Source organism: Oryctolagus cuniculus, chromosome 7 (genome assembly GCF_051225735.1).
Source record: "Oryctolagus cuniculus isolate XC-2025 breed Fujian yellow rabbit chromosome 7, ASM5122573v1, whole genome shotgun sequence".
NCBI lineage: Eukaryota > Metazoa > Chordata > Mammalia > Lagomorpha > Leporidae > Oryctolagus > Oryctolagus cuniculus.
The window spans coordinates 140,069,697-140,095,676 of record NC_142873.1 but is presented as its reverse complement, the minus strand read 5'-3'; the positions used below and the strand labels follow the sequence as shown (position 1 = coordinate 140,095,676).

The following is a 25,980-nucleotide window of genomic DNA, read 5'->3' as shown; positions in this document are numbered from 1 at the left end:
GGGCTTCCCTGCGCACGGTCAGCGGCGTCCCTGGCCTCTCCCCGCCAATGCCATTAGCCACCTCTCTGTAAGCTGTGACAGCCTGGAGGGTGTCCTAGGTTGGGACGTCACCTGTGATTGACAGCAGTGCTCCAAAGGAGGCGCGTGCCCCGGGAGGGGCAGGACAGAGAGGCCATCCGGGGCAGGGACATTTCCACGGAGCCTGGAGGACGGGTAGGTGAGGAGGAGAGAGGCGCTGACTGTTTGGCCGAGCGTCGCCCATGGGGTTGTGAGCGCAGGCACGGTTGGTGTGGTGCAGGGACCAAAAACAGATTCAGCTCACGCAGGGCCCCTGTGTGGAAGTTTGCATTTTTTCCCAGGTGGAATGGGAGGCCAGCAGGAGACCAGCAGGGAAGATTTTTTTAAAATTTTATTTATTTTTAATTTTTTTGAAAGGCAGAGTGAGACAGGCACATTTTTTCCTTCTGCTGGTTCACTCCCCAAATGTCCGCAATGGTCATCATGCTGGGCCAGGCTGAAGCCAGCAGCCAGGAGCCTCACCAGGGCGCCCACATGGGTGCCAGGGGCCCAGGCACGTGAGCCGTCACCTGCCGCCTCGCAGGGTGTGCGTGGGCAGGAAGCTGGATCAGAAGTGGAGCCGGAACCGAAGCCTCGCACTGCCACGTGGGATGCAGGCGTCCCACCTGATGCGCCGAGTGCCCGCCCCGAGGACGGTGTTCTTGGGCGGTGCCTCTGGCTGGGGGCAGCCAGCGTGGCTGAAGGCGGGGTGCTCAGCAAGCTGTCCCATGCCAGCCAGGGCTGCTGCTTGCCAAGTGCTGGGAATTCGACATCTCCCCTGTCCTGGAGTTCAAGGTCAGAGCAGAGTTGATCATGTGTCTCAGAGCAGACTTGGGGGCTTGGCTTCCCCCTGAGAGGACCCATTGAGCAAGTGCCGAGTTCCAGGTGCCTTGGGCCTTCTGGAATGAACCACTGGGCCTGCGGAAGGAGTGGGTGCCACACCCCATCCTGCCTGCTGGGGCCTTTATCCACATCACATCAGCAACCCCTTGAGGATCTTCCCTCCCCCTCCCTGCTTACAGAGGGGGGAAACTGAGGCTTGGGAGGGTGAAATGCCTTGTCCAGGGTCCCACTACTCTGAGAAATGGCAGAGCCCTGGGCAGACCCGGGCCTACTGGGAACAGCAGGTAGGTGCAGGGAATCCTGCAGGCCCCCTGCCCTGGGACAACAGGACAGGCAGTAAAGTAGGCGCTGTCGAGGGGTGAGCCTGGTGCCAGGGCACTGGCTTGCACTCCAGCAGGTGAGCCAGAACTCTCCTGCCCTGGCAGCAGTGCAGTCCATGCCGTGGCTCTAAACCAGTGCTGGATGTCCCTAAGGCTGTGGCCACCACCAACCAGCAGCTGGCCCATCTTCCAAGGAGCCCTCCAGTGGCCACTTGGGGAACTGCAGCCTCCTTGCCTCTTTTTTTTTTTTAATAAATCAGGATTATCTTTTTTAAAAGATGTATTTATTTATTTGAAAGGCAAGGTTACAGAGAGAGAGAGAGAGAGGAGAGACAAAGAAAGAGGGGAAGATAGAGATCTTCCATCCACTGATTCACTCCCCAAGTGACCGCCACAGCCAGAGCTGTTCCAGGCTGAAGCCAGGCCAGGAGCTTCTTCTGGGTCTCCCATGCAGGTGCAAGGGCCCAAGGACTTGGTCATCTTCCACTGCTTTCCCAGGCGCATTAGCAGGGAGCTGGATCAGAAGTGGAGCAGCTGGGACTCGAACTGGTACCAATATGGGATGCCGGCGCCACAGTGCCCACCCCTCCTGGCCTTTCTTGCCAGTGCTTACAGTCTCCTTCCTGTCCACAGGAGACCTACCTGATGAAGCACATGTCCAAACACACGGTGGTGGAGCACCTGGTGAGCCATCACTCTCCCCAGAGGACCGAGTCCCCAGGCATCCCGGTGCGAATCTCCCTCATCTGAGCCCCGCCCGGCCCGCCGGCCTGCACCGACCCAGGCTGCACCAGGCCCCGACGCCCTCCAGGGGCCCTCCGGGAACCACCAGGCGCTCTCACGACCTTCCCGACCTTCCAGAAAGCGTGGTCCACAGAAGCCCTGCCCGGTCCAGCTCCGAGGACGGCCAGGCCAGCTGCGAGGTTCTGCAGTGTCCGGTGGCATCCAAAGACGATCTCAGAGCACTTTGAACCTCTGCTGGATTTTCTTTCTGTTTCCCGCCCTTCACTTGCTTCACTGATTTTTTTTTTAAGTTTGTTTTGGAAATAACAGAAAAAAAAGAAGATATTTATTGGTCAGGAAGTTGGTGCTGCTAAGACCGAGACATGAAAAGAACTGGACGGATGGATGCAGAGAAGCAGAGGGCAACATGGGACCTCCTCTAACCGGGCCTTGAAGGAAGGATCAGGCCTGGGTCTGCAAAGGGGACCCCAGGTGGGAGCGGGCAAGAAGCCGCCGGAGCGAGCCCCTTGCCCCTGGCTGCCTGGCCCAGCCCTCCGAGGGCTGCAGCGGCGGCCGGGACTGGCCAGGCTTCAGCAGGCGGAGACGAGAGAGGGGCCGGGGAGATCCGCAGGACCAAAGGGTGCAGTGATGGGCTGTGGGGCCGGGGTGGGCTGGGTGAGACCCGGCCCCTCCCCTGTTGCCCTGAAGACCACCCCAGTCTACCTCGGTGCTGGCCGGGAAACCTATGGGCTACCTCTCCTGCCACCCCAGGCTGTGGGCCTGGGCAGGGAGCGCGCCTGGGACCAGGACCCCTGTAGGGTTTCCTCCAGATGGGGACAGTGCCCAGGGAGGGGGTTGGTTGCCTTCCCTGCTGTCGGGGTGGGGGGGCTCCCCAGCCCCCCACCCCGAGCCCAGGGGAAGAGGGTCCCAGGAGCAGGCCGTGCCCCCAGCCCCCACAGACACACCCCGATCTGAAAGCCATGCGTGTCCCTGTATATAGGAACCATGTACAGAGCCCGGAGAAGCCCCCCACGTTCCCCCGGGGAATAAAAGAAAGCTAGACAGAAACTCATCTATATATTCTGTATCTGGAGTTCCGTTTTGAATATTAACTGTGTTATTTTTATACACTTTTTAAGCCTTAACTCGCCATTGATTTCCCAGTTTGACGATTCCTGGGGTTTCTCCTCCCGCGGGGGTCTCTGCCTCCACCCCACCCCTTGTTTGACTTGCGTCGTCCGAATCTCAGTATTGTAGCTTCTCGTCCGCATGTTACTGCCCTGTAAATACGCTGTGATCCATGCTGTTAACACCCCTTTGCTTTTTAATATGGGACCTCCAGGCCACCGTACTTAGAGACTAGTTACCTTATTAAAAAAAAGAAACCGTCTGTTGGCTTCTCCGTCTGCATCTTGGTGGCAGGGAGGTGAGGGCAGGCGCCCCTCAGGCTGTTCAGGAAGGAAGTTCGCGTCTGGGGAAGGAAAGGGGTGGGGAGCAAGGAGGAAAATCAAGTGTGGGGGGAAAAGCACTAAAGGGGGCAAGAAGCGAAGGAATGATGAGCCCTCTGCTCTCTGTATTTCTCTGTTGTGAAGAATAAACTGTACCTGCACCCGGGCGGCAGCCGTGTGTGGCGTGCTCTGTGCGGGGGCGGGGCGGGGCGCCCCCCACTCTGTGCCTTGCCCCGCCCACCTCAGCCCCCCCCCCCCCCCCGACTTGGGGAAGGGAGCGGCCCCTTACCCTCTCCCCGTGGGCACATGGCTCCTGCGCCGGGAAGCCGGCAGCAGGTGGAGGCGGTGCGTAGGTGGCAGGGGGCTCGGTTGACCAGGCTCGTCGCGTTCTAGAGCGTCCACAGTCAGTGTTGGGCCCATCCGCGGCTCTCGCTTGCCCCTGCTTCGGGGGCAGAGGCACCCCACGCCTCTCTGGGCTGAGGGCCTGATGTGCGGAGGTCACGTTAGGTGTCTGGAGACAGGCCCAGGGAGTCGCCTTCACGTCTGGTTCACCCCATGGAGGCCCGTGAGTCACTTCTCCAGGAGAAGAGCGCGGGAATTACGGCCCCCCAAATCGATCAGGGCTGCCCCCGGGGACCTGGACGTGGCTTAGCCCCGCGTCACCAGGGAGCCCTCCTGGCCCTGTGGGTTGAAACTCTGCTGCAAGGGATGGAGGGTCCCAGGGAGGATTTATGGGCTGGCGTAACGGGGCAGTGGTGGGGCAGCTGCCCACTTGGGGCTCTCAGCATCCGCTTCCTGCGGGGTGAGCAGCCCCAGACTGCAGCATTGTCAGGTCATCTGGCTCTGACTGGGACATGGCGCGGGCTGTGGGACCCACGTTCTTCACCCAGAGCACGGGGTGAAGCCCTCATCTCCACTGTGTCTCCGCGAGGGGGACCCAGCGTGTGTCAGCGTCAGGAGGCAGAATGGGTGTGGGACCCCAAGGACCGGCGTGCTTGCCGGGGATCCCACAGGTTGTCCTGGCTCATGAAAACAGGTGCACACCCCTGCAGTGAGTGATGCCATTGAGATCGACCACAGTGGCGTTTCCACCATGGAGAGTGGCAGACATGGCGATTCCGGGCTGGCTTCCCCCTCCCCCACACCCCACCCCCGAGAGCCAGGTGCTGCGTGTTTACCCAGCACCTGTGCTGCGGATTCTACCCAGGCTCTCCACTCCTAGGAACAAGTTAGTCAGGAGCCAGCGGGCACCTGCAGACTGGGGGCGGGGGTGGCCGTGCTGGGCACAAGTGGACACAGGAGACCCAGAGCCGGTGGTAGCTTGGGTTCCCGTCCGGCTTCATTCTTCGGCTGTGTTTTGTTTCCTGTTTGCTCTCACATTGGTGAGTGAAAGCTGCTGGTGGTGTGAAGTCCGTTCTAGTCTGCGCCCATGAGGGTCACGTGAGGCAAGTAACAAGATGAAAGGAGTTGGTACTGAGGCTCAGGGCTGTGCCTGGCACCTGCAGGGTAACAGTAAATGCAGGTGTTGTCCTTGCTGTGCCTTGGCGTAGTAGCCCTGGTGCATCTGTGTTCCTCGCCATCGGTGATCCCGAAGACACTCCTGAGTTTCTGGGGGTGCCAGGTGAGCTGGCGTGGCAGGGCAGGTAGAGGCTGCACAGGCAGCAGCGACACCCCGGGGACCGGGAGTCTGATTTCACCTGATCGCCCCTGTGGGCCTGGGATTCGTGCTGTGGCCTGCGGCTACGTCCGTGGAGGTAGCTGGAGAAGGAGCTTCCGTTCCTTGGCATTCCTGCTTCAGACTCAGGTCCCTGCATCCCCTGCCCCCTCCCTTCTTAGGTCCCAGGGCTCACTAGGAGGGAGCCATTTCCAAGATGTTGCCCACCCAGCAGCTCCCCTGGGGAGGTCTCCATCAATAGCACACAAGGCTGCTCCTAGCCCAGGGCCTGGACACTTCTTTCAAACAGGAAATGGCTGTTCTTGGGCAAAGTCCTTGCACTCTGAGAACTTGCTGGGGAAGGGGCAGGCAGGGAGAGGGAGGGCAAGTTGTGTTTTCCGGAGCTCTAGAGCAACCCCTGCAAGGAGGGGACTGGCATCCCCGTCGGACAGGTGAGAAACAGAACAGACCCAGCAAAGGTCAGGAACATGCCCACGTCCCACACAGAGGTAGAGGAAGAGTGGATTCACGCCAGGATCTTACTGGCTTTCGGTCAGGTCTCTGAGTGGCCCAGGGTCATTAGGGTTGGTGCATGTCACCCTCGGTGGCCATCACTGGGTAAATCAGAGGACATTTTCCCACCAGTGCAGCCAGAGCATGACCACCTGGTCTTAGGTGTGCCTGGCTGTTCCATAGTCCAAAAAGCCTTCTGGGTTTTGCTCCTGTAGCTCAGGCAGGAGGCCCCTGGGCACTCGAGACTGCGTTTTGGAGGAAAGAAATCCCCTGTGTCATGCCATCAGTACCTGAACCTGCTCATGGAAATGTATAAACATCATCAGGCTCGGGCCAGGTAAACAGCTGGAACTGCTCTCTGCAATGCGAGGTCTGTGACAACACTGCAGAGAAAGGACAGTGTTGTGGCACAGCAGGTTAGGCATAGCAGAGTGCAAGTTTTCTCTCTCTCTCTCTCTCTCTCTTTATTTATTTGAAAGTCAGAGTTACAGAGAGGCAGAGGCAGGGAGAGGTCTTCCACACAATGGTTCACTCCCCAGATGGCCGCAATGGCTGGAGCTGTGTGGATCAGAAGCCAGGAGCCAGGAGCTTCCTCCAGGTTTCCCACAAGGGCTTGGACCATCTGCTGCTTTCCCAGGCCATAGCAGAGAGCTGGATCGGAAGTGCAGCAGTCGGGTCTCGAACCAGCGCCCACATGGGATGTCGGCGCTTCAGGCCAGGGCCACAACCCGCTGCGGCACAGCGCCGGCCCCAGCCTTGGTTCTGCCTGAGGCCTGATGACCATGGTCCCCCAACTCAGAGCCTGTGTTCTAGGAAGTCCACGGATGGACACACTCACCTCCCAGGCACTGTGCTCCACCCCCCCACCCCACCCCCACCCCCCGCCAAGCCCCACCAGCCTTGCGGCCAGGAAATATCATTTTCGTGGACTTAGAAAAGGCCACACGGCCACTTCTGGGACACTTTATTCCGATAGTACTTAAGGCACACAAACGACACCTGCGGGGCACCAGCCACCACCCGGCCGCCTGCCTTCCTGATTTGCAGCAGCGTGTTTGGGCACAGGGACCAACCCGGCTCTCCGCTGCGGACAGCACAGGGACCCACCAGGATTCTCGGGCAGTTCGTTCTTTCTTCGTGCCTCAGTTTCTTTATTTTACAAAAGAGGGTCAGGCGAAAACATCCTTACAGGTGGCATCTGCTCGCTGATGGTGGCAAGGTCAGTGGTGCCCGGTCTCTAGACTGCTGGTCTGCGGCCAGCAGTGGCTCAGCCCAGCAGGAAAGTGCGGGAAGGAGACAGGGCTGGGGCCAGGCTCATACGCGGCTTCTGCGCGGGACCCCGGCTAGCGGGCCTATCCTCCTCCCAGGTCCCACTCCACACCCTCCTGGAGCTACAGGAGCCACGCGGGGCCAGCAGAACCCCGGCAGGCAGGCGGGCTACGCCCGGGCTCTGGCGGTGGCGCTAGGTGCGCAGCAGCGCGTACTCCTTGCGCGCCCAGAGCAGGCGCGGGCGGCGGATCTCGGCCCGCGGGCCAATATCCGGGCTCCAGCAGAACTCGGGCGACAGCACCTTGGCGGGCTTGTGCAGCCAGAAGAACTTGTTGAGGTGGCTCTCGTCGTGCCAGCGCGCCTCGAGGCCGCGCGCGCGGTCCTGCCGCAGGCCCCGCGCACAGTGCGTCGTCAGTCCGCGCAGCGCCGCCACGCTGCCCCCGAACACGGCCGCGTGGTAGTAGAAGTCGCCCTCGCCCGGAGCCAGCGCGGCGGCCGAGCGCGCGTCGCGCTCGAAGGGCAGCAGGCGCCGCGGCCAGTGGTAGTGCCAGGCGTGCAGCTGCGCCACCGACTCGGCCAGCGCCTCGGGCCCGAAGGCGCCGCTGAAGTGCTGGTCCACGTCCATGCACAGCACGAAGTGCGCCTCGCGGCCCAGCCGCCCGGCCAGCGCGGCGCGCAGCGTGGACATGCGAGCCATGGACACGTCCTGCCAGCGCTGCTCGCGCACCACGCGCTGTACGTGCAGCCGGCGTCCGGGGCCCAGCGCCAGGCGTGGCATGGCGGTGGGGCGCTCGGTGAACACGTAGTACAGCACGCGCTGGCCCACCATGAAGTGCTGCTCTGCCGTCTCCAGGAAGCGCGCCAGGTACTTCTCCAGGTACCTACAGGCCGGCCGGGGCGCCCGGGTCAACCCCAAAGCGGCTCCCTGCACGGCCCGCCCACGGGCGCATCCTCCACTCTGGTCTTGTTTCCTAGACCTACCCAAACCAGTGTCCTGAACTCCAGAACCTTCCAATTCTAGAATCTTGGAGTGGCAGATTAAAGAAGCTTGCAGGTGGTGTGCCCCACTTGCCTGGAAGGGCGGGGCACACCTGGGACTGCTTTGGCCAGCAGGACACCTAGGGAGTGAGGCTGGGCTGGACCCTTGGGGGACTGGCATCGTTTGTGCCTGGAGAGCCCCCGGTGGGTCAGCCCTGGTCTCTAGGCTGGCTCCTTCTCAGAGGTCCTGAGCCCCTGGCTGCCGGGCCCTGTGACGCTGGTGTCCAGGGAGGAGGGGGAAGAAGGGGATGGCCCTGGACTCGGCCTGGGAGTCTGGGGCAAGGGTGCTGCCTTTGCCTCTCGCTCCACTGTGGAATCTCAGCCAAGGGGAGCAGGATGCCCCGTGCCCTATACACAGGCACAGCCCTCAACCTCCCTGCCTAGACAGCACCCCCATACCCAGGCCTTACCTGCCCACAGCAAAGACAGTCAGCCCAATGGTGAGGTTCCGCTCTCCTGCCGCTTGCTGGGCCACATCTGGGTCAAAGGTGCCGTCCCAAATAATGGGAGCCCCCCAGGAGGTGCAGGTCAGGACTTCAGGCCGGGCCCTGGCCAGGGCAGGGGTGGGGAGACAGCTCCATTCAGCTGCCTGCTGGAGCCTGCTCTCTGCTGTCTCCCCAGTGCTGGGCCCTAGGGACCTGCAGATGCATCAGACCAGTCCTTGCCCCCCCAAACCCCTGGCCATAAGCAGTGAAGGCGGCTAGAGGACTGTGAGACATGTGACCCTAGGGTTGTGGGCTGAGCTCCTGGCTCTACTGGGGTGGGGGAAGGACAGGGACACCAGGACAGAGGGATGGCCACTCCTTACCAGGGATGTAAGACACCTGTGAAGTTGTCTCCCAGCTGGGACATTGTGGCTGAAGGGCAGAAACCCATGGGGATGAGGACTTCCAGGTGCCTGTAAGATGGGGACAGCTAAGGGGCGTGGGCACCTGCCTGGGGCTGAGCTCGCCACCACCTCCCATCCCTGGAGAGGGCTCTTGCAGAGGTCCACCCTAACCCTGACCCCGGAGTGCCCACCTCGGGTGCTTGGGAAGGGGCTTGTACCTGACGACTGGGAGCCCATACAGGAGCAAGCCCAAGAGGCCAAGTGCAAGTAGGATCAGCCGCCAGAGGGTTTTCTTCCTGGCCCTGGGGGTGAGGGGTGAGGATGGAGAGGAGCATCAGCAATTCATTCAGATATGCGCGTGTATGTGTGCGTGTGCGGGATCCACTGTGCGCTTCCAGTGTTTCAGTTTATTTCCTCTTCTGAATGAGAGTATTCACTGTGCACATGGTGCAGGCACTCGCGGGGATAAATGAGTGTGTATGTGTATATATACATATGCCATGCATAGTCTTCCCCTCTCCCAGCCACTCTGCTCCTGTGTATGGGGCAGCCAGTCTAATATTCTCTTCTTTCTTTTTAATTATTTTTGAGAGGCAGAGAGACTAGGGACAGAGAGCTGTGGTTCCCTCCCAAATGGCTCCGAGCTGGGAGCAGCCGGGAAGCAGGAATGCGCTCCAGGTTTGCATGGGTGGCAGGAACCCAGTTACTTGAGCCATTGCCGCAGCCTCCCGGGGACTGCATTGTTAGGAAGCTGGAATCAGGGGCCAGAGCTGGAGCCAGGGACGGAGCTCAGGCACTCCAGTGTGGGATCTGGGTGTCTTTACTCCCAGGCCAGATGTCTGCCCTGCTGCCCCACTAGTGGCCGTGGAGGGGCCCAGCTGGTCGGCACCTTGCATTCCCCATTGACCGTTATATCTCTTTGAGGCTGTTCCATCTCACAGCTTAAGGACCTCACCCTTTTGTCTGGTTTCCCCCCGCACTGACTGTGGATAATATGATTTACCGAACCAGGGCACCTCTGAGCGTTTAGATGTCTAATCCTTTGCTGTCCCCAACAGTCTGACCTTGGACATGCCTGCGGACTGTGACATTAGGGTTGTGTTCATAGCCTGTGGGGTGGGTGGGGCTGATCTTGGACCTGAGAAGGCTGGGAGAGGATGAAGGGGGCTTATGGCTTGGTGGCTGGGAGTTGAGAGCTGTCTGGGACGGATGAGTTGCTGGGCTGGCTTTGATCAGAGACAATGTGCTGGGGCAGGCATTTGGTGTAGGGGTTAAGATGCCACTTGGGATATTGGCATCCCACACGGGAGTGCCTGATTCTAGTCCCAGTTCCGCCTCCAGTCCCAGCTTCCTGCTAGTGTGCCATCCTGGAAGACAGCGGGTGATGGTTTGGGTGGTTGTGTCTCTGTGTCCCATGTGGGAGACCTGGATTGGGTTCTGAGTGCCTGGCTTCAGTGTGGCCCAGCCCTGACTGTTGTGGGCATTTGGAGAGATTTGGAGAGTGAACCAGTAGATGGAAGACCTGTCTGTCTCTGTCCCCATGCATTTCAAATGAATAAATTAGAGGGTAGTGGTATAGTGGATAAAGCAACCCCATCCCGTATGGGTGCCTGTTTGTGCCCTAGCTGTTCCACTTCCAATCCAGCGCTCTACTAATGGCCTTGGAAAAGCAGCAGAAGATGGCCCAAGTACTTGGGTCCCTTCTGCTCACATGGGAGACCTGGCTGAAGTTCCTGTTCCTGGCTTTGTTTGCCCAGCACTGGCCATCGCAGTCATTTGGGGAGTGAGTCAATGGATGGAAAATCTCTCTGTCTCTCCCTCTCTCTCTGTAACTCTTTCAAAATAAATAGATACATCTTTAAAAATTAATAAGTTGGAGAGAGAGAGAAATGTACAGCATCAGTCTGTGGTGTCTCTAGCCACCTGGCTGGGCGGGTTCCTGCCGCTCAGCTCAGTGGCCCCAGCCCTGGCTTAGAGGAGGTGAGGCCTTGGGACATGTCCCTGGTTAGCTGTTTCTCAGGAAGGGCCCCAAATGTTGAGAATCTTAATAAGCCCCTCCTGGGGAGCTTGTCCCACTCCGCCTTCCCCTGCTTTCCAGGGAGACTTCGGCTGTATGGTCAGACACAGACGCCGGGGCCCGATGCCCAGATTTGAGTCCCGGTCCCACACATCACTTAGTAACTGCATGGCCTCGAACCAGGTGTGGCCCTCTGCATGTCAGTCTTCGTGAGTGAAAGGGGATGAGAAGGACAGCTAGCTGAGAGCAGTCATCATGGGGTTAACGGGAGCTGGGCTACCAGAGTGAGGCCTCGCACCCCGCAGTAGCTCTGATGTTAGCTGCTGCGGACAGTGGGGGTGCCTTCCCCCTGCATACCCCCTAGGCAACCTCCTGCCCCCTCTTCCTGCCTTACACGTCCTTCCCAAACATGGCTTCCCTGGTCTCTTTCAAGAAGGTTGCCTGCACCCTGCGCCTGCCTCTCCTGCTTCCTCAGCAGGTGTATCTGGGACGTGGCTCTGGGAACCACTTGCAGCTTTGTGCATGTGTGTGTCCACCTGGTGCCATTTCAGTCCGCACAGAGCACCTCCTCCTGCTCAGCTGGCCGAGCCAGAAACCGGGTGCACCTGACCGCTCCCTCTCCTGCACCACTGTCCGTCTGCTCTCGGCCCCCAGGTTGGGTTGACTTGGGCCTCCTTGATCTCTGCCCTTTCCGTTCTCCCCATGGTGACCCTGGCCTACCCTTCTGTCGCCGAGACCGTGGCAGCAGCTCCCTCCCCTCTCACCCACGAGGGTCATCTTGTAGAAAGCCCACCTGCCTTAACTGTTCCCGGATCACACAGAGGGATCCTCAAAGAAGAAACGCATTTAGAAGGCAAACATATGGAAATGCGCTTACCCTCACTGGTAATCAAAGACACACAAATCAGAACAAGGTGATATGTTTTGCCTATAAAATAAGCACTTTAAGAAAACCAATGAAAATAGCCAAGCTGCAAGAATGTGGAGAGACGGGCGCTTGTGTAAAATGCCACAGCCTTTAATCTTCGAAGGCTGCTCAGCTGTGGGAATGCAAAGCTCTCAGCATCCCTCCCCTTTGATTCAGAAACCCCTGCTTCTGGCAGTGTGTCCAAAGAGAATTTTCAGTATGGAGAAAGTTTGTGCCCCAAGAGGTTGGTCGGGGTCCGATCAGCCAAGCGTGCAGCATATTGTTTCTTGCACACACACTCAGCATCAAGCACGGTGGTAGGTCAAGGAGTAGAGGGGAGTGATACACAGCCCCTGGCTTGGCAGGGTTGAGCCATGAAGGCAGGAGTGTGATTGGCAAGGGGGTATGGGTCATGTGACTGACGCAGAGCAGGTGAGCGGAACCCAGCACAGCCCATGTTGTGAGTAGGGTCAGTACAGGCTGTTCCGAGGGCGAATTGGAGGGTGTCACCCAGCCCTGGCGGATAGGAAGTCGGGAGCCTTCCTGGAGGAGGGAGGTGACCTCTAAGCCAGGACCCGAAGAATCCCAAGTTATCCAAAGATGGCAGTGGCCCGTACAGAGGAAGCACCAGTGTGGCCAAGGGAGCAATGAGAGCGTAGAATGTGCATGGACCTGCAGGTCGTTGTGCAGAGAGCGTGAGAGCCGAGCACGTACAGACAGGCAAGGCTGGTGACGCAGCACCTGCGCTCCAGGCCCAGGCCTTTGAACTTCACCTGAGGGCCTTGGGCGAGCCCTGGTAAGTATTTTCTCCAGGGTGTGGCACATATTTTCACACTTGAGAAGAAAAAACAAATTCTCAGGCTGATCTGTTATACTTGGACATCGATGGCTAGGAAAGAGGGCCTGGCCAGAGGCAGAAGAGCCAGGGGCCAGGGTGCAGCCAGGGGAGCTACTTGGGGGTGTGAGCCAGCGTGTTGGTGGTGGGCAAAGGAGCAGTGGGTGGTGAAGGGCACGACTCGGCCGTTGATTAGAGGGTCGGGGCTGGGGGCCAGGAAATGGAACAGTGGCCTGGCTGGGGCCAGGGGCCAGCGCCCAGAAGGCAGACTCAGTTCTGGGATTGACCTGGAGGATAGCGGTGTCACGGGAGAGAGCACCAAGGGAGAGGAGGCCAGGGCCACACAGGATGGCAACCAGAAGGGAATGAGGGTAGGGATTGCTAGAGGTGCTGTGTCTTACACAGGAAGACTTGAGCTTGGGTTGATGCTGCCCCGACAGCATGCCACGAGGTGCTGCCTGCCCCACTCAGCGCTGAGCCTCCCTTCATTAGACTTTGTGTTCTTGGTGCCAGCTCCCAGAGCCTGCCTCCTAATTGGTGGTATTAACACCGATTTGTTCAGTCAATAGATGAAGTGATGAATGGGTTCTTTGTCCTCATTCTCTTCCCCAAACTGTTACTCCTTTGCTTTTTAGCACTCCCCCTGTTTTCTCCAGGATTAAGGCTGCACTCCTTGTTCATAATCGTGACACTTCACTGAGCCAGCACTCTGCCAGGGGGCCCTTAGAGGGGACAGCGACTGAGCTCTGGAAGGCTAGGCCACTGGCTCAGGGGCCCACAGCTGGCGGGTAGTGGGGCCGAGCTTGGACTTCTGGTCTGTCTGACCTCCAGCATGGCTTTGGGCTCACCTTCTGGCTGCAGCTCAACCCTGATGCTCCTCTCCCCAGCGTCCTGGACCCTGTTACTCTCCCTGTAGGTTGGGCTCCTCCCAAGTCAGTGTCTGGTGCACGAAGCTGTGCCTCCCTCACTCTGTCTAAAGCAGCCCGGGCAGAACTGGCTGCGGCTGGGCCACTCTGGCTACCAGGAGCCTGGGGCAGATGCTGTCCAGGCAGCCACCCGCTCTGGGAGGTAACAGCCTGCGGCAGGGACAGGAAAAGGCGGCAGCCGGCCTCCCAGGCCTCAGCCGGCCCCAACTCCCCCATCGGGGTAGGACAAGCCAGTGCTTATCTAGGACACTGGATCTCGGCCAGGGCAGCCAGACAGAGTCAGCCCAAGTGGACTAGTTGAATTCACAGTCAGATCTAGGGGGGTGCTGGGACCCATCGGCTCCTCCTGCCCTCTCCCTTACTCCAGTCTGGGAGCCCTGGGTCCTGGGTGCCCTGCCTGAGCCGCGCGTCTCACCCTTGGTTCCGTGTTTACAAAGGGACCAACCACCCAGGCCCTGCCTGTAGAAGGTGTCCCATAAGCCCCACCCCAGCCCTGCTCCCCACTCCCTGCTTCCAGAAGAGAACCACAGCTCAGCCATTCTCTCCTCTGGGGAGAAGACTTCCTAATCCGCGGAGTCCCGGGGGATGGGGCGCTTGCCTGGCTTGAGGTGATGGTTCCCCTGGCCTGGGCTCTCTGGCTCACCAGGGGCTCAGAGTTGAAGGAAGCAAGAGGGGCTGCCCAACCATTCACAGGCCATGAGGGCCCCTGGATGCAGCCCCCTGCCCTGCTGTCCTCTGCGGATGGTGTCTGAGTTGCCTTTGCCCAGGATCTGGGGCTCAGCCGGTACCAGCTGGCTGGCTCGGGCACCTCTCCTAGGCTCCTTTGGCTGCTGGCAGCCAGCCTGGACCCCTCTCAGGTCAGCTGTCCCTCCTCCTCCCCCGTGACAGTGTCCCCACTCACCTGAGTCCTTCCTTGAAAGCCATGCGTGGAAGCTGGAGGGACAGACTGCCAGAGCTCTCAGCTCGGAGCCCAAGTGGCTCCTGCCCCTCTGCCTCAGGAGCCACACTCACAGGGGCAGTCTCCGGTGTACTGCCTGAGAGGGACCTGCTTGGGGGTGGGGCCTGCTGGAGGAAGTTGGCCCCGGCGTTGGGTGGAGCCAGTCACCTGGAAGAAAGTGGCTCCGAGGAAGGCCAGCCCTGGTCAGTGGAGACTCTGAGCCATTTTGCTCTGACTCCTGTTCCCTCCCCAGGGGCCCTCGAGCCCCTCCCCCAGGACTGTTCCGTTCCTGGGAATGGGGGCCAGGGGCTGGTGTTTGCCTGTTCTGCACGGAGCCTCAGCTGGAGGCTCTTGTGACGCCAGGCCATTCAGTTCACTCCGTGGAGCGCTTGTAGCTCCCCAGTGAAGGGGGCGCGTGCACCAGGCACCCAGGACGGCGTGGGAACCAAGGTAACTGGCAGTGACGGTTCTGTCGAAGTGGACGCTGGGTAGTGTCAGCTCTGTGATGACCCCGTTGCGGGTCACACTCTACCCCATAGGTACATAGTGTGGAGGCTCCCCCGGGGGCACAGGGCAAATCCCGAAGCTAAGGGCGGTGCCCGCTCCCCAGCTCCACTTCAAACCGCCACTCCCTTGCCTGGGACAGCCACTGGATCGTGAAGATAGTGCTGTCACAGGTTCGCGCCTTAGATGGTCGTCCGTGATGCCGCGGCCAGCCTCTGGCCGGGCTGCCCACCGCTCCCCTGCAGCGTGCTCAGTAAGCCTAACTCTGCTCGCCGACTGCCCTGCTGAATTTTTTTCCTCACTGGGGCCACTGGCCTTGGCTGCTCGTGTCCCGAGACGTTTTGGTAGCTTCTCTGATCGCCAGGAACCAACCTCCCACATGTGGCGCCATAGGCGGCAGCAGCTCCTCCGGGAGAATCCATGCCTGCTGTTGGCCTCCTGGTCACTCCCAGCCCTTCCCCGCCCCCGTCTCTGGCCCGGGAGCTTGCCCATGTGTGGGTCACTCTGGTGGCATGGGGAGGCCCCGTGCTCGCCCTGGGAGCGGAGGACCCCTTCCATTCCATCTTGGGGGGCTCCCTCTCTCCCTGCTTCTCAACTGACCACCCCTCTTGGGACCACGCTGGCCTGAAAGACTTGTGGTGCCACTCTCCTTGCTGAGAAGGTGTTGTCGGGCCCTCCAGTGGGCGGGGCACTCTGCTGAAGCCGACTCCCATTGGAACCGGGCTCTCCCTTACAGACGCCCTGGCAAAGCTTTGCAGGGTTGTCTCTTGGGTGGGGCATTTTCTCCTCTTGTCCCGATGTGTGGTGGTTCTGAAGAATGGGACGATCTCCTTAACTGGGATCAGCTTGGCCCCCTGACCCCAAAAACAGGCGTCACATTTTCTTTTGTAATGTTGCCTGGACCCAGCAGACTTCCAGAACGGGCGGCCAGTCCTTGAGCGGAACTCTGAGTTACGATGCTGTCCTCAGCGTGATCTCTCGTCGCTGTCAGTAAGATCATCTGTTGTCTTTGTGAGCCTGACTGCTTAGGAAAGCTGTCCTTAACTTATTTATGTTTAAAGATTTGTTCAGGCCGGCGCTGCGGCTCAATAGGTTAATCCTCCACCTATCGGCACCGGCACAAGAGGTTCTAGTCCCGGTCGGGGCGCCAGATTCTTTCCCGGTTGCCCCTCTTCCAGGCCAGCTCTCTGCTGTGGCCCGGGAAGGCAGTGGAGGATGGCCAAAGTCCTTGGGCCCTGCACCCTATGGGAGACCAGGAGAAGCACCTGGCTCCTGCCTTCGGATCGGCACGGTGCGCCGGTCGCAGCACACTAGCCAGTCGTGGCGGCCATTGGGGGGTGAACCAACGGCAAAAGGAAGACCTTTCTCTCTGTCTCTCTCACTATCCACTCTGCCTGTCAAAAAAAAAAAAAAAAAAAAGATTTGTTCATTTATTTTGAAAGTCAGTTTGGGAGAGGCAGAGAGAGACAGAGATCCATCTTCCATCCACTGGTTCACTCCCTAGATGGCCACAACGGCTGGGAGGCTGGGCCAGGCTGAAGCCAGGACCAGGAACTCCATTCGGGTCTCACGCCTACGAAACAGCTCAGCCTAAAGCTTAGCAATGGACCCCAGGTAAAGTTAGTCTAAGAGCCACTCCTGAAACCTCTTGGGTGCTCAGATGTGGCTGAAAGTGTTTCTGACACTGTCTCCTAGGGGTCAGATATTCCCTCCCAGCGTGGGACGGGACCAACAACCAGCTCACAGCCAGCCTGGCTAGGAGGGACAAACAGACCCTGGCTACAGGGCGACTGACTGATCAGTGGTGTGCGCCGAAAAATTCTGTTATCACATGGAGGGGATAAAAATCAAGATGGAATCCTGGTGTCGATCCTAAACAAAATCAGAAAAAGCCAACAGGTTGCAAAGGAAGGGTTCTTAGGTGTGACTGCCTGAGAGTAACTCAGCGTGTCTCCTCCAGAACACGCAAACACAACTCTCCTCCAGGTGGGGCCACCTACAGGCCCCTGGGTAACAGGACATTTCTAGGGCATCACCTCCTCCTCCTCGAGGCTCTGCCACTGCGGGAGCCCCGCAGCTGGGACACTGGGACACCCTGAAACCCTGGCACAGTTCCAGGGCGGGACACAACACCCCGGTTCAGCACGAAGCAGTTACAGGAGACCTTCCGAGTGCCACAGACTTGTCACTGCTGGCCCGCTGGGAATGCAGAGGGTTGCCCCAGCTCCCCTGCTCTGCCCAGATATGCAAATCACCTAGCTGGGAAAACCTGTTGGATCATGGGAAAACTCACCCTGACTGGGAAGACACTGCAGATAAATGTATGCCTCCTAGTTTGCAGCTGTTTAAACGCGCAGCCTCTTGCTGTCCTGGTAGGGCATTGCTCACTGCTCTGGTGAGCGCTCTCACCACCCGTGACACTGTTCAGTCAGATGCTTCTTGCAGCATGTACAATTAGTGTTAATAAAAAGGAAAAAAGTTTATGTTTAGAGATGGAAATGCTAACTAAAAAAGTGCTCGCTATAAACCATCTGGGAGCTGTGATACCAGTTCAGTGGATGACGATCACGACTTTAAAAGCACCAAGAGAAAGGGAGACAGGCTAGGAATGGACTGCATGTCAAGGGTACTGTTTCATGAAACATGTGTATCATCAAAGCTATGCGTGGATTTCTAGATTTTTTAATTTTTTGTGGCACCAAAGTACTTTTTGAGACTTACTTATTTGAAAGGCAGAGTTACAGACAGAGCGAAAGGTCTTCCATCCACTGGTTCACTCCTCAAATGGCTGCAAGGGCCTGAGCTCGGCCAATCTGAAGCTAGGAGCCAGGAACTTCATCCGGGTCTCCCATATGGGTGCCAGGGCCCAAGGACTTGGGCCATCTTGTACTGCTTTGCCAGGCCATCGCAGAGAGCTGGATGGGAAGAGGAGCAGCCGGGACAGCGAGGAAGTGTGGGACGGCAGAGGCTGCCTGCTTCCTGGCACCCATGTGGGATGTTGACGCCACAGGTGGATGCTTACCTACTGGCCACGGTGCTGGCCCCCGGGAAATATTTTTTAAAACTGTGGGCCACGACTGAACTTGCAAAATTCTGTGTGAAATGTAAGCAACAGGAGCAAGTACAGATTTAAGGAAGCAGTCCTCAAACGTGCAGGGGCTGAGGCCTATCATTCACTGCACATAAAGACGGCCTCCCATCTGTGCAAGCCAGGTCTCTTGATTCTCTGTGTTTTTGTTTCTTTTCCACTGTGCACATGAAGTCAAGCTCTCTCCTCTGGCCTGTAGCTCCATTTTACCAGGCTTTTCAGAGAGGAGCTACAAGACACAGGCATTGTGGTTCTGAAGTTGCCATGCCAAATATTCCTTTGGAGATTCTGAATCCATAGGGGTGGGGCCTGGGGTTCTGAACAGTGCCTGGAGGAAAAAACCTAGGGGAAGGGAAGGAACACTGAGGCCCTTCCCCGTGGCAGGTGCAGGGTGGGCACACCTGCTGGGTTCTAGCCAGGCCTTGGCTCATAGAGGCACACGGTCAGCACCAGCCCTGCTGGCCTGCTGTGCCCTGTGTACCTCACAGATGTCTTAGCTTTGGCCTGGAATGTCCTTTCTCCTTTATTCAATGCTAGCGGCCACCTTCTCGGTTGTAGTCACTTTCTGTGGCAGCACCTGAAACACGCGTGGGAAGTGCTGAATGAAGCAGCGCAGGCCCACGGGTGCTGGAGCTGGGTGCTCGAGGGCGGGTGGGAGAGCCTGGCCCAGCATGCCTTCCAGGTGGGAATGGCACGGAGCGGGCTCCTGGATGCTCCCTCTGAGAAGCAGTGTGACAAGCAGAGGCGGCGTGGGCTCCCCCGTGGAACCTGGGCCCCAGCAGAGAGCACCGGAGCCGCCATCTGGTCAGGCAGTCGGGTAGGACACCCCCAACCCAGGGACCCGCCCCTCAGCCCTGACAGGCGAAAGGCAGAGAGAGACGAGATTTTACAGATTTATTTTTAAAAAACAAAAACAAAAGGTTAAAAAAGTCCTTCATTTCCAACCCTGCCTGGGGGTGTGGGTGGGAAGAGAACAGGCTGAGGAGGGCGCCCACCCCTGCTGGGAGAGGCCCCCTCTGCCCCCAGGAGCCTTCCGTGGGGATGGGACATGCCCTTCCCGCCCGCCTCCTCCTTAGGTAGCTCAAACTGCTGCTAGAAGTTTCCAAGCGAAGACGTGTGGGAGCGGGAGGGCAGAGGCCGCCTGCTTCCCGTCAGCAGTGGCTGCAGCTCGCCCTCCCCTCACTCGCGGGTGGGCAGCGGGCAGCCTGGGAGGCTCAGCCTCTGGGCACGAGGCCAGGCCACCGGCAGCCTCCTTAATGCTGTTTGTGACAGCAGGGCAGTGCAGGGACGTCACAGTGTGGGGAGGGGCTCCGGGGGCCCCGCGCGAGTCTAGCCTCCATCTCCTGCTCTGGGCTCCGCAGCAGGGCTGCCCTCCTCCTCTGTCCCCATCCTGAGGCTGGGTGGAGTCCAGGACAAAGCACTAAGCGGCTGTTTGCTACAAAACACCTGGAGGCGCCAGAGGGCGGCTCTGGCCTCTCTCTCAGTCCAGGCTCCCACAGTCACACAGTCACACACACAGCGTTAAGGCGTCTGTGCCAGCAGGCGTGGCCAAACTGGGCCCGCTGCTCCCTGTCCCCCTGCAGAGGGCGTGAGGGAGAACCCCCGGCCGCCTTGGCAGCAGGCTGAAGGGGAGAAGCTGGCAATGGAGAAGGGAGTGGGGTAAGAAAGGCAAGGGCTTTCAAGGCCTCTGTCCAGGCCTGCTGGCTGCCCTTGGAAGTAACCCAACTCAGGTTGGGAGCCCTGACCATATGCCCCCTGGAAAATGGGGACAGGGAGAGGGGAAGAGGGCGGGGCTAGAGTACTGGGACTTTGGAGGAAGCCAGTGCCATCAGTATTTACAAGCGTAAGCCCCGTCTTCTGCGCCACCTACCTCTCTGCCCCTCCCACAGAAATGAAGGCCCCTGAGAGCCACGGAGGGGGTGCCCAGACCCCCTCACCAGCCACGCCCCTAGGGAGAGCCCTTCCTCCACCTGGCCCCCTTCCTGGGCCCCTCAGGAATGTCTGGCTGGCTGGCTGGCTGGGCTGGGCTCGGGCGGGAGGAGGAGCCCTGGCCGAGTGGGCCGCGCCCTACGAGTCCTTGAGCATGCTGATGCGCGCGTAGATCTTGAGCGCGGGCCCCAGCTTGATGTTCATGGCGCTCATCAGGTGGTCCTCCTTGAGCAGCAGCAGCGCCTGCCCGTCGATCTCCTGGGCCCGGAACTCCTCCGCTATCTCCTGGCAGCCTGAGCGGGCAGCACCAAAGACGGGGCCATTAGCGTGGGCAGAGAGCTCATCCAGTTCAGTCCTGGACCCGCCCCTGGAGGACAGCACTGCTGTAGTTGGGCTGCAGCGCGAGAGGGCCTGAGTGACCCAGCGTGGCCGTGATGCTCTGGTGCGGAGCCCCCTCCATGACCAGGGCAGGCCCAGGGGACCACACAGGGGCTGAGGAGGTGACAGCACGGGGTTTCCAAGGTTATGTTGGAGTCGGCTGGCCGCGTGGGCTTGAGGACATTGAGCCCTCTGGAGAGGCCACCTCGCCATGTGAGCGAGCCCCTTGAAGTGGGCCCTCCAGCTCCCAACCTCACACCACACAGCCCTGGCTGCTGTCTTGGCTGAGACCCACAGGGGCCCCAGGCCAGAGCAGCTCAGCTCAGCCACCAAATTCCTGTTGCACAGAACTCTTGCGGTGGCAAGTGATGGCCATTTAAAGCCACAAGGTTCTGGAGTAATTTCTATCAGAGCAATAGGCAACTAACCCAGGTTCTGGTACCTCAAAGAGGGGCGCTACTGTTTAAAAAAAAAAAAAAAGCAAAAACCTACATACAAGGGCACAGCACTGGAGGAGGCTGTGAGCATCCCCGGTGCTCTGAGCGGCCTCACAGCCCAGGACCAGGATGCCACCGGGAGGCTCGGAGGAGGTGAGGGAGGTGAGGGAACTGCCACTGGAGGTGGGAAGACGTTCTCACGAGACAGCGAGATCCAGTAACCCTGCTGCAGGTTATGTGCCAAGGTTAATACACCTGCTGAGTGCAGTGAGCCAGCCTGGGAGGTTTCCAGGCAGGATGCTGAAGGTGTTGCCTGGCTGCTTGTGGCTACTTGGAAGCAAAATGAGAGAGGAGAAAGGGAAGGTAACAGGAAACTTGTCCAACATCAAGGAGTCTGGAAAATCCCAGCCTCTCCAGATGGCACATGCTGCTACCAGCAAGGGAGGGTTCTAACCAAAGAGCAAGTCCAAGGCAGAGTCAGGAAATCAGGTTGTAGATGAAACCGAGGGGGTGACTTAAACCTGCTGGAGCCTCAGAAAGATCTCAGGGGACACCTTGGAGAACTGCTCCTTTTAAAAAAAAAAAAATTTTTTTTTTTGAGAGGGAGATCTTCCATCTGTTGGTTCACTTACCAAATGCCTTCAATAGCTAGGGCTGGGCCAAGTCAAAGCTAGGAACTGGGAACTCAATCCAGGTCTCCCACATGAGTGGCAGGGACCCACTGCTCCCAGGGTGCACATTGGCAGGAAGCTGGACGGGGAAGCGGGGGAGCAGAGGCCAGGACTCGACCCAGGCATCCCAGCTGCACACAATGCCGCCCCTTGGCTTGCGGCCGAGGCTCACGGGCCGTCTCTCTGGAGCGGTGGTCAAGAGCCCCAAGAGCAACGAGAGCACGGTCCTCGGCGTGAGCAGCAGCCCAGGGAGAGAAAGGCTCATCGTACAGCCAACTCGGGGTGGGCCTCTGGCTAATGAGTGGAGCCAGTACGTGACTGGATGTGCGAGATGTACAGGAGCAGCGCTGGCAGAAACAGCCCGAGCTGGGAGCGGGGGGCAGAGGGGACGGAACTACGCGACGCAGGCTGAGAAGACGGTGGCCCTGAAGACCAGGCACACCTGTCACAGCAAAGGACCGACCACTCGGGCTCGTCCCCAGCATTGAGTCCTGCAAAGGCTGACGTGTGCCCTCCCGGACAGCGTCAGACCGGTGTGGGTCGGGGCCTCTCAGGTGCTCCCGAGGTCTTCCCTTTCTCAGTGGGTGCAGCTACAAGGGTTATCCTGTGTCTCCCCGCTATGCTCTGGGCCTGGGAGGGCACCAGTTCTCAGGGCTTCAGACTGAAAGGAGCCATGCCTGGGGAGCTGGCCTCATGGAGTCCACCTCTGCCCAGGCCTCAGGGAGAGGATGCGGTCCTGGGCTTGGAACTGACACTGTGATAGGCGAGGGGAGGCACGCTAATCACTGGGGGCCAGTGGTACTAGGGCAGCCCACCTCCCACCCAGCTCCTGGTGGTCGTGACCTCGTGAGTGTCCTCAAGCCACGGCCCCAGGGTGACCTGTGCAGAGGTAACGGCATGTGGCTTTAGGCTGGATCACAGAGGGCACACGGCTCCTGCCATGCTTGCTGAGACCACTGAGGCCTCCAACATCCGGCCCCTACTTGGAACCACACGAGGGAGGCGCCTTGGGAGAAGACCCTACAACCGCAGGAAAGCCATCGGGTGGCCTCAACCTTGGCCAACACCTCAGCTACAACCTCACAAGAGACTTCGAGGCAGAGCTGCCTCTCCCAAATCCCTCCCTCTCCGAGACTACACTGTCACAAGTTGGAAAAAAGCAGTAACCAATACAGTGGCTTCAGTGACAGTCAGCAGCTAAACCCAGTTCCGTTCAACTCCCAAGTCCGTGCTGTCAACCACAACACCACTCTCCAGAGTGGGAGGAACTCAGGCTGGCGGGCGCCACCCACACCTGGCCTGCTCACCGGGTGGGTGAGACCAGCAGGCCAACCATGTGCAGGCTTTGGGTCCCCCTGGAAGTATCGGGAATGACATGAGGTGTGCCTTTCCCGCTTCAGCTCAAGACTCCAGCCCTCCAAGCCACTGCGTTTGCTGCACAGGGCTTAGCGCGGTGCCCAGCTGCACCCCGACCTTCTGGGTCTCCCGCCTCTGCGCAAGCGGCAGTCTCCCCAGCTGGCACAGGCCCGAGTGTCATTCGCTTCTAACTTTCTTCATTTTGATGTTCTCCAGGGCAGATTTCCCATGTTCCCGCCAAACTCGGCCCCCAGCCTGCGCCAGGAGGGAGACGGGTTAGTGGCGACCTCAGCTCCGCTTTCTCCCGTTGGGCAGCATGCCAACAGCTAAGGAACGCTCTCCACCGTCTGCGTCTGTGCTGAGACGCCTGAGGGTCTCCCAGGTCGGAATCTCAGCTTACTCTTCTCTGCACCCCAGCTCACAACCCGAATCCTTCCTGGTGTGGGGCTCAGGTCCCTCACCCCTTCTCCTCCTTTGTGGTGGCAGGCCATCAGGGAACGCCCAGGGCCTTACCTGGCAGAGAGCGGATGAATTCGTAGACATCTTCTACGTTCCATTTGGTGGGCTCGCTGGGAAGGAAGTGGTGTCCCATGCCTACCAGGTCCCGCATGTGCATGTCAGGGAGCTCCAGGTCCCGCTGGCCTTGTCGCCGGCGGGAGGTGGAGGAGCTGGCTGAGATGGGCGACAAGGGTTCCTCATAGCTTGAGTTATCTGAGCAACGGCTGGAGTCCTCCTGGCTGTGTGTTAGCTGCAAAGCGGCAGTGACGGAGAGGGGTACGGTGCCTGTTGGCTGGGAGCAGAAACAGTGGCTTCAAGAAGGGCACAGCGTCTCTAGCAGCATGAGGGGCTAAGGCAGGTGGCTGCCCCCTTCTGGCCCAGCTGACTGCTACCTGTGAGTTCCTAGACAATCGCGTCTCTGTGCCGTCCTCTCAGACCCTAAGCAGAGGTACTCCCTCCCAGCCCTGCAGGATCTACCACACTGTGCTGCAGTTACTATTCTTGTAGATGTATTTTTAAGTTTTTTTTTTAAATTTTTAATTATTTGAGAGAGAGAGACAGTTTGCTCCCACTGACTCCCTAAATGCCTGCAATGGCTGGGGCTAGGCCAGGTGGGAAACGAGTGCAATCTAGGTCTCTCAGATGGGTGGCAGGAACTCCAATTATCTGAGCCATCACCATGCACTGGCAGGAAGCTGGAGTCAGGAGCCAGAGGCAAGTATTGAACCCAGGACCTCTGGTAGGGGAAACAAGTATCTTAACCAGTGTCTTTTGCTTTCCCTTTCAGATTCACTTATAAATTAGAAATACACAGTAACACGGAGAGAGGGAGAGAGACACAGCAATCTTCTATTCATTGGTTCACTCCCCAAATGCCTGGAAATCCATCCGGTCTCCTGTGTGAGCCACAGAGACCCAAGTGCTTGGGCCATCATCTGCCTTCCCAAGGACACTGGCAGCACTCTGATACGGGCTGCAGGCGCCCCAAGCTGTGACCTAACCTGCAGTGCCACAACACCTACCTTTTAACCAAGCATGTGTCCTAGAGTGAGGGTTTTTTTTTTTTTTTTTTTTTTTTAAGCTTTAAAATGCATTTTCATGTGTTTGAAAGGCAGAGTTGAAGGGGAGGAGATTATCTTCCATTCACAGGTTTACTTCCCAAATGTCCACAACAGCCTGGGCCGGCCTAGGCCAAAGCCAGAAGCCTGCAACTCCATACAGATCTCCCTTGTGGATGGCAGGAACCCAAGGACTGGAGCCATCATCTGCTGCCTCCCAGGAGCACTAGCAGGAAGCTGGACTGGAAGCAGTGGTGGGACTGGATGCCAGGAACCCTGATGTGAGACACAGGCAGCTTAACCTGCGGTGCCACCCCACATGTGGGGGCTTTGAGTCAGGGCTCCATGTGTTTCAGGAGGGGTCTGTGAACCCCTTGGAACAGCATGTAAGTAAAACTGTGTGTGCATACATGTTCTGAGCCAGAGTTTTCATCAGATTTTTAAAAACATTTAGGAGGAAACATCAATCCCAACAAGAAGCCTGGTGCATACACGGCTGTGAAGCCTCACCAAGGCCATGAGTTCCTGCAGGGCATTGCTGTCCTCGGCATACAAGAGTTCCTGGCAAATGGCTGGTGCCACATCGAGCTTCGTGAGTGAGCATGCTTGATCCAACAGAGACTTTCAAGAACTCAATGCCCTGATGTTCAAGGAGGCAGAAAGCTGACAAGGTGAAGGATGGCAGCTGCCTTCTACCCCTAGCCTTGCAGCTAAGAGAGCCCAGAACCTTGGGGTGTCTTACACATGGCCAGACAGGGGAGACCCCACTTCCATGGCTCAACGAGTCAAGGTGACGCCAGGGCAAGGCCACTGCAGAGTGAGGCACCTCCTCAGAACTGGGTGTAAATGCAGGGACCCATTAAGGGGCCCAGGGGAGGCCTGGCTGCTAGGCCGTGAGAAGCGACCCCAGCAGAGTGTATAGGAGTCGGCCAGAGGGGAAGGTGGTGGGGACTGCTGGAACAGGGTGCGCACCTGCTTCTTGGTGTCCTTGGTGAGTGTGGGCAGACTGGCCTTGCTGGCTCGACGGCGGCTGTGGGCCGTGGTCCCAGCCTTCTGCAGCTTGCTTCGGTCGGAGTGGAAAAGCCCCACGCGTTTGGTGCACCCCACGTTGTACCTGTGGGAGACGAGGCAGTGAGCACAGTCCCAGGAGGTGCTGTCCCAGGCAGGATGAGAGCAGTCACCCTGTCTAGCACCGTCTGACCTGGCTCCACAGGTACTATGGGCTGCGTGCCTCTGGGCAGGTCACAGGCAGAAGCACAGCATGCTACTCAGGACCTGGGGGTGAAAACCAGTCCCTTTCTCCCACTGGTCTCACAACACAAGGGAACACCTGGAAAATGCCTGACCCGGCCTGGATCACAGTGAGCACTCGGGGCTGACACATTCTACTGCAAACAAGGCCCGTGCCACAACACTGCTGTCCCTTGTCCTGCCGGACGGCGGCTTGGCAAAGCCCGACAGAAGCGCCCTGGCCACCTCCAGCACAGCCAGAGGGGTACAAGGCATGTGCGCAGCTGAGCTCTAGCGCACACGGTGAGTGCTTCTGCCTAGTCCTGGGCCACCCTTCTCGCCTGGGCGCCCGGGGTCTCTGCCATTGCACAAAAACCATGCGGGGCTTCAGAGTTGGATGGCCCCAACCCCCAGTCTGTGACTGACTAGCTGGTCTCCTTGTACCCTAGTGTCCTGGCCTGGGCAGAGGGGACAGCAGTGACAGCTGCCTGGCAGATCGCCTTTGAGGCAGTGCA

General features: G+C 58.9%; 3 protein-coding genes across 17 annotated transcripts in view; 1 reads left to right on the top strand and 2 right to left on the bottom strand.

Moving 5' to 3' along the window:
• The window catches only part of ZNF362 (zinc finger protein 362), a 36,290-nt gene extending 32,733 nt beyond the window's left edge, over window positions 1–3,557 (top strand). For all 9 annotated transcript variants that reach the window (XM_089299134.1, XM_051832061.3, XM_051832060.3 and 6 more), the window contains one exon: window positions 1,854–3,557. In XM_089299134.1, coding sequence (XP_089155260.1) covers window positions 1,854–1,970 — 117 coding nt within the window. In that variant the 3' untranslated portion in view covers window positions 1,971–3,557. The remainder of the gene's footprint in view (window positions 1–1,853) is intronic.
• A 2,948-nt stretch (window positions 3,558–6,505) lies between these two features.
• Window positions 6,506–14,437, bottom strand: A3GALT2 (alpha 1,3-galactosyltransferase 2). 3 transcript variants are annotated; one of them, XM_070078794.2, is made up of 5 exons: window positions 14,281–14,437; window positions 8,913–8,996; window positions 8,674–8,763; window positions 8,276–8,503; window positions 6,506–7,708 (listed from the first exon to the last, which is right to left on the bottom strand). In XM_070078794.2, exons 1-5 carry the CDS (start codon window positions 14,301–14,303, stop codon window positions 7,021–7,023), a joined length of 1,113 nt encoding a protein of 370 aa, XP_069934895.2. In that variant the 5' UTR covers window positions 14,304–14,437; the 3' UTR covers window positions 6,506–7,020. The 3 variants fall into 3 exon arrangements, with proteins under 3 accessions (XP_069934895.2, XP_017205709.4, XP_051688024.3); XM_017350220.4 differs by having other exon boundaries at window positions 8,276–8,413; XM_051832064.3 differs by lacking the exon at window positions 8,674–8,763 and having other exon boundaries at window positions 8,276–8,413.
• A 4,351-nt stretch (window positions 14,438–18,788) lies between these two features.
• Window positions 18,789–25,980, bottom strand: part of PHC2 (polyhomeotic homolog 2) — a 118,947-nt gene continuing 111,755 nt past the window's right edge. For all 5 annotated transcript variants that reach the window (XR_016210204.1, XM_017350218.4, XM_008273724.5 and 2 more), the window contains 3 exons: window positions 25,208–25,349; window positions 23,193–23,469; window positions 18,789–20,130 (listed from right to left, as the gene is read on the bottom strand). Coding sequence is in view for 4 of the 5 variants with exons in the window: in XM_017350218.4 (XP_017205707.3) it covers window positions 19,976–20,130; window positions 23,193–23,469; window positions 25,208–25,349 (574 nt within the window). In the remaining variant the exon portion in view is untranslated. The remainder of the gene's footprint in view (window positions 20,131–23,192; window positions 23,470–25,207; window positions 25,350–25,980) is intronic.

Bases quoted from the DNA above. Each gene is read 5' to 3' on its own strand.
- A3GALT2 (XM_070078794.2), bottom strand. From the start codon at position 14,303: ATGGCTTTCAAGGAAGGACTCAG. The intron at 8,997-14,280 runs GTGAGTGGGGAC...CCTCACCCCCAG, and splicing joins GCTTTCAAGGAAGGACTCAG to GGCCAGGAAGAAAACCCTCT. The intron at 8,504-8,673 runs GTAAGGAGTGGC...ATGCATCTGCAG, and splicing joins ACAGGTGTCTTACATCCCTG to GTCCCTAGGGCCCAGCACTG.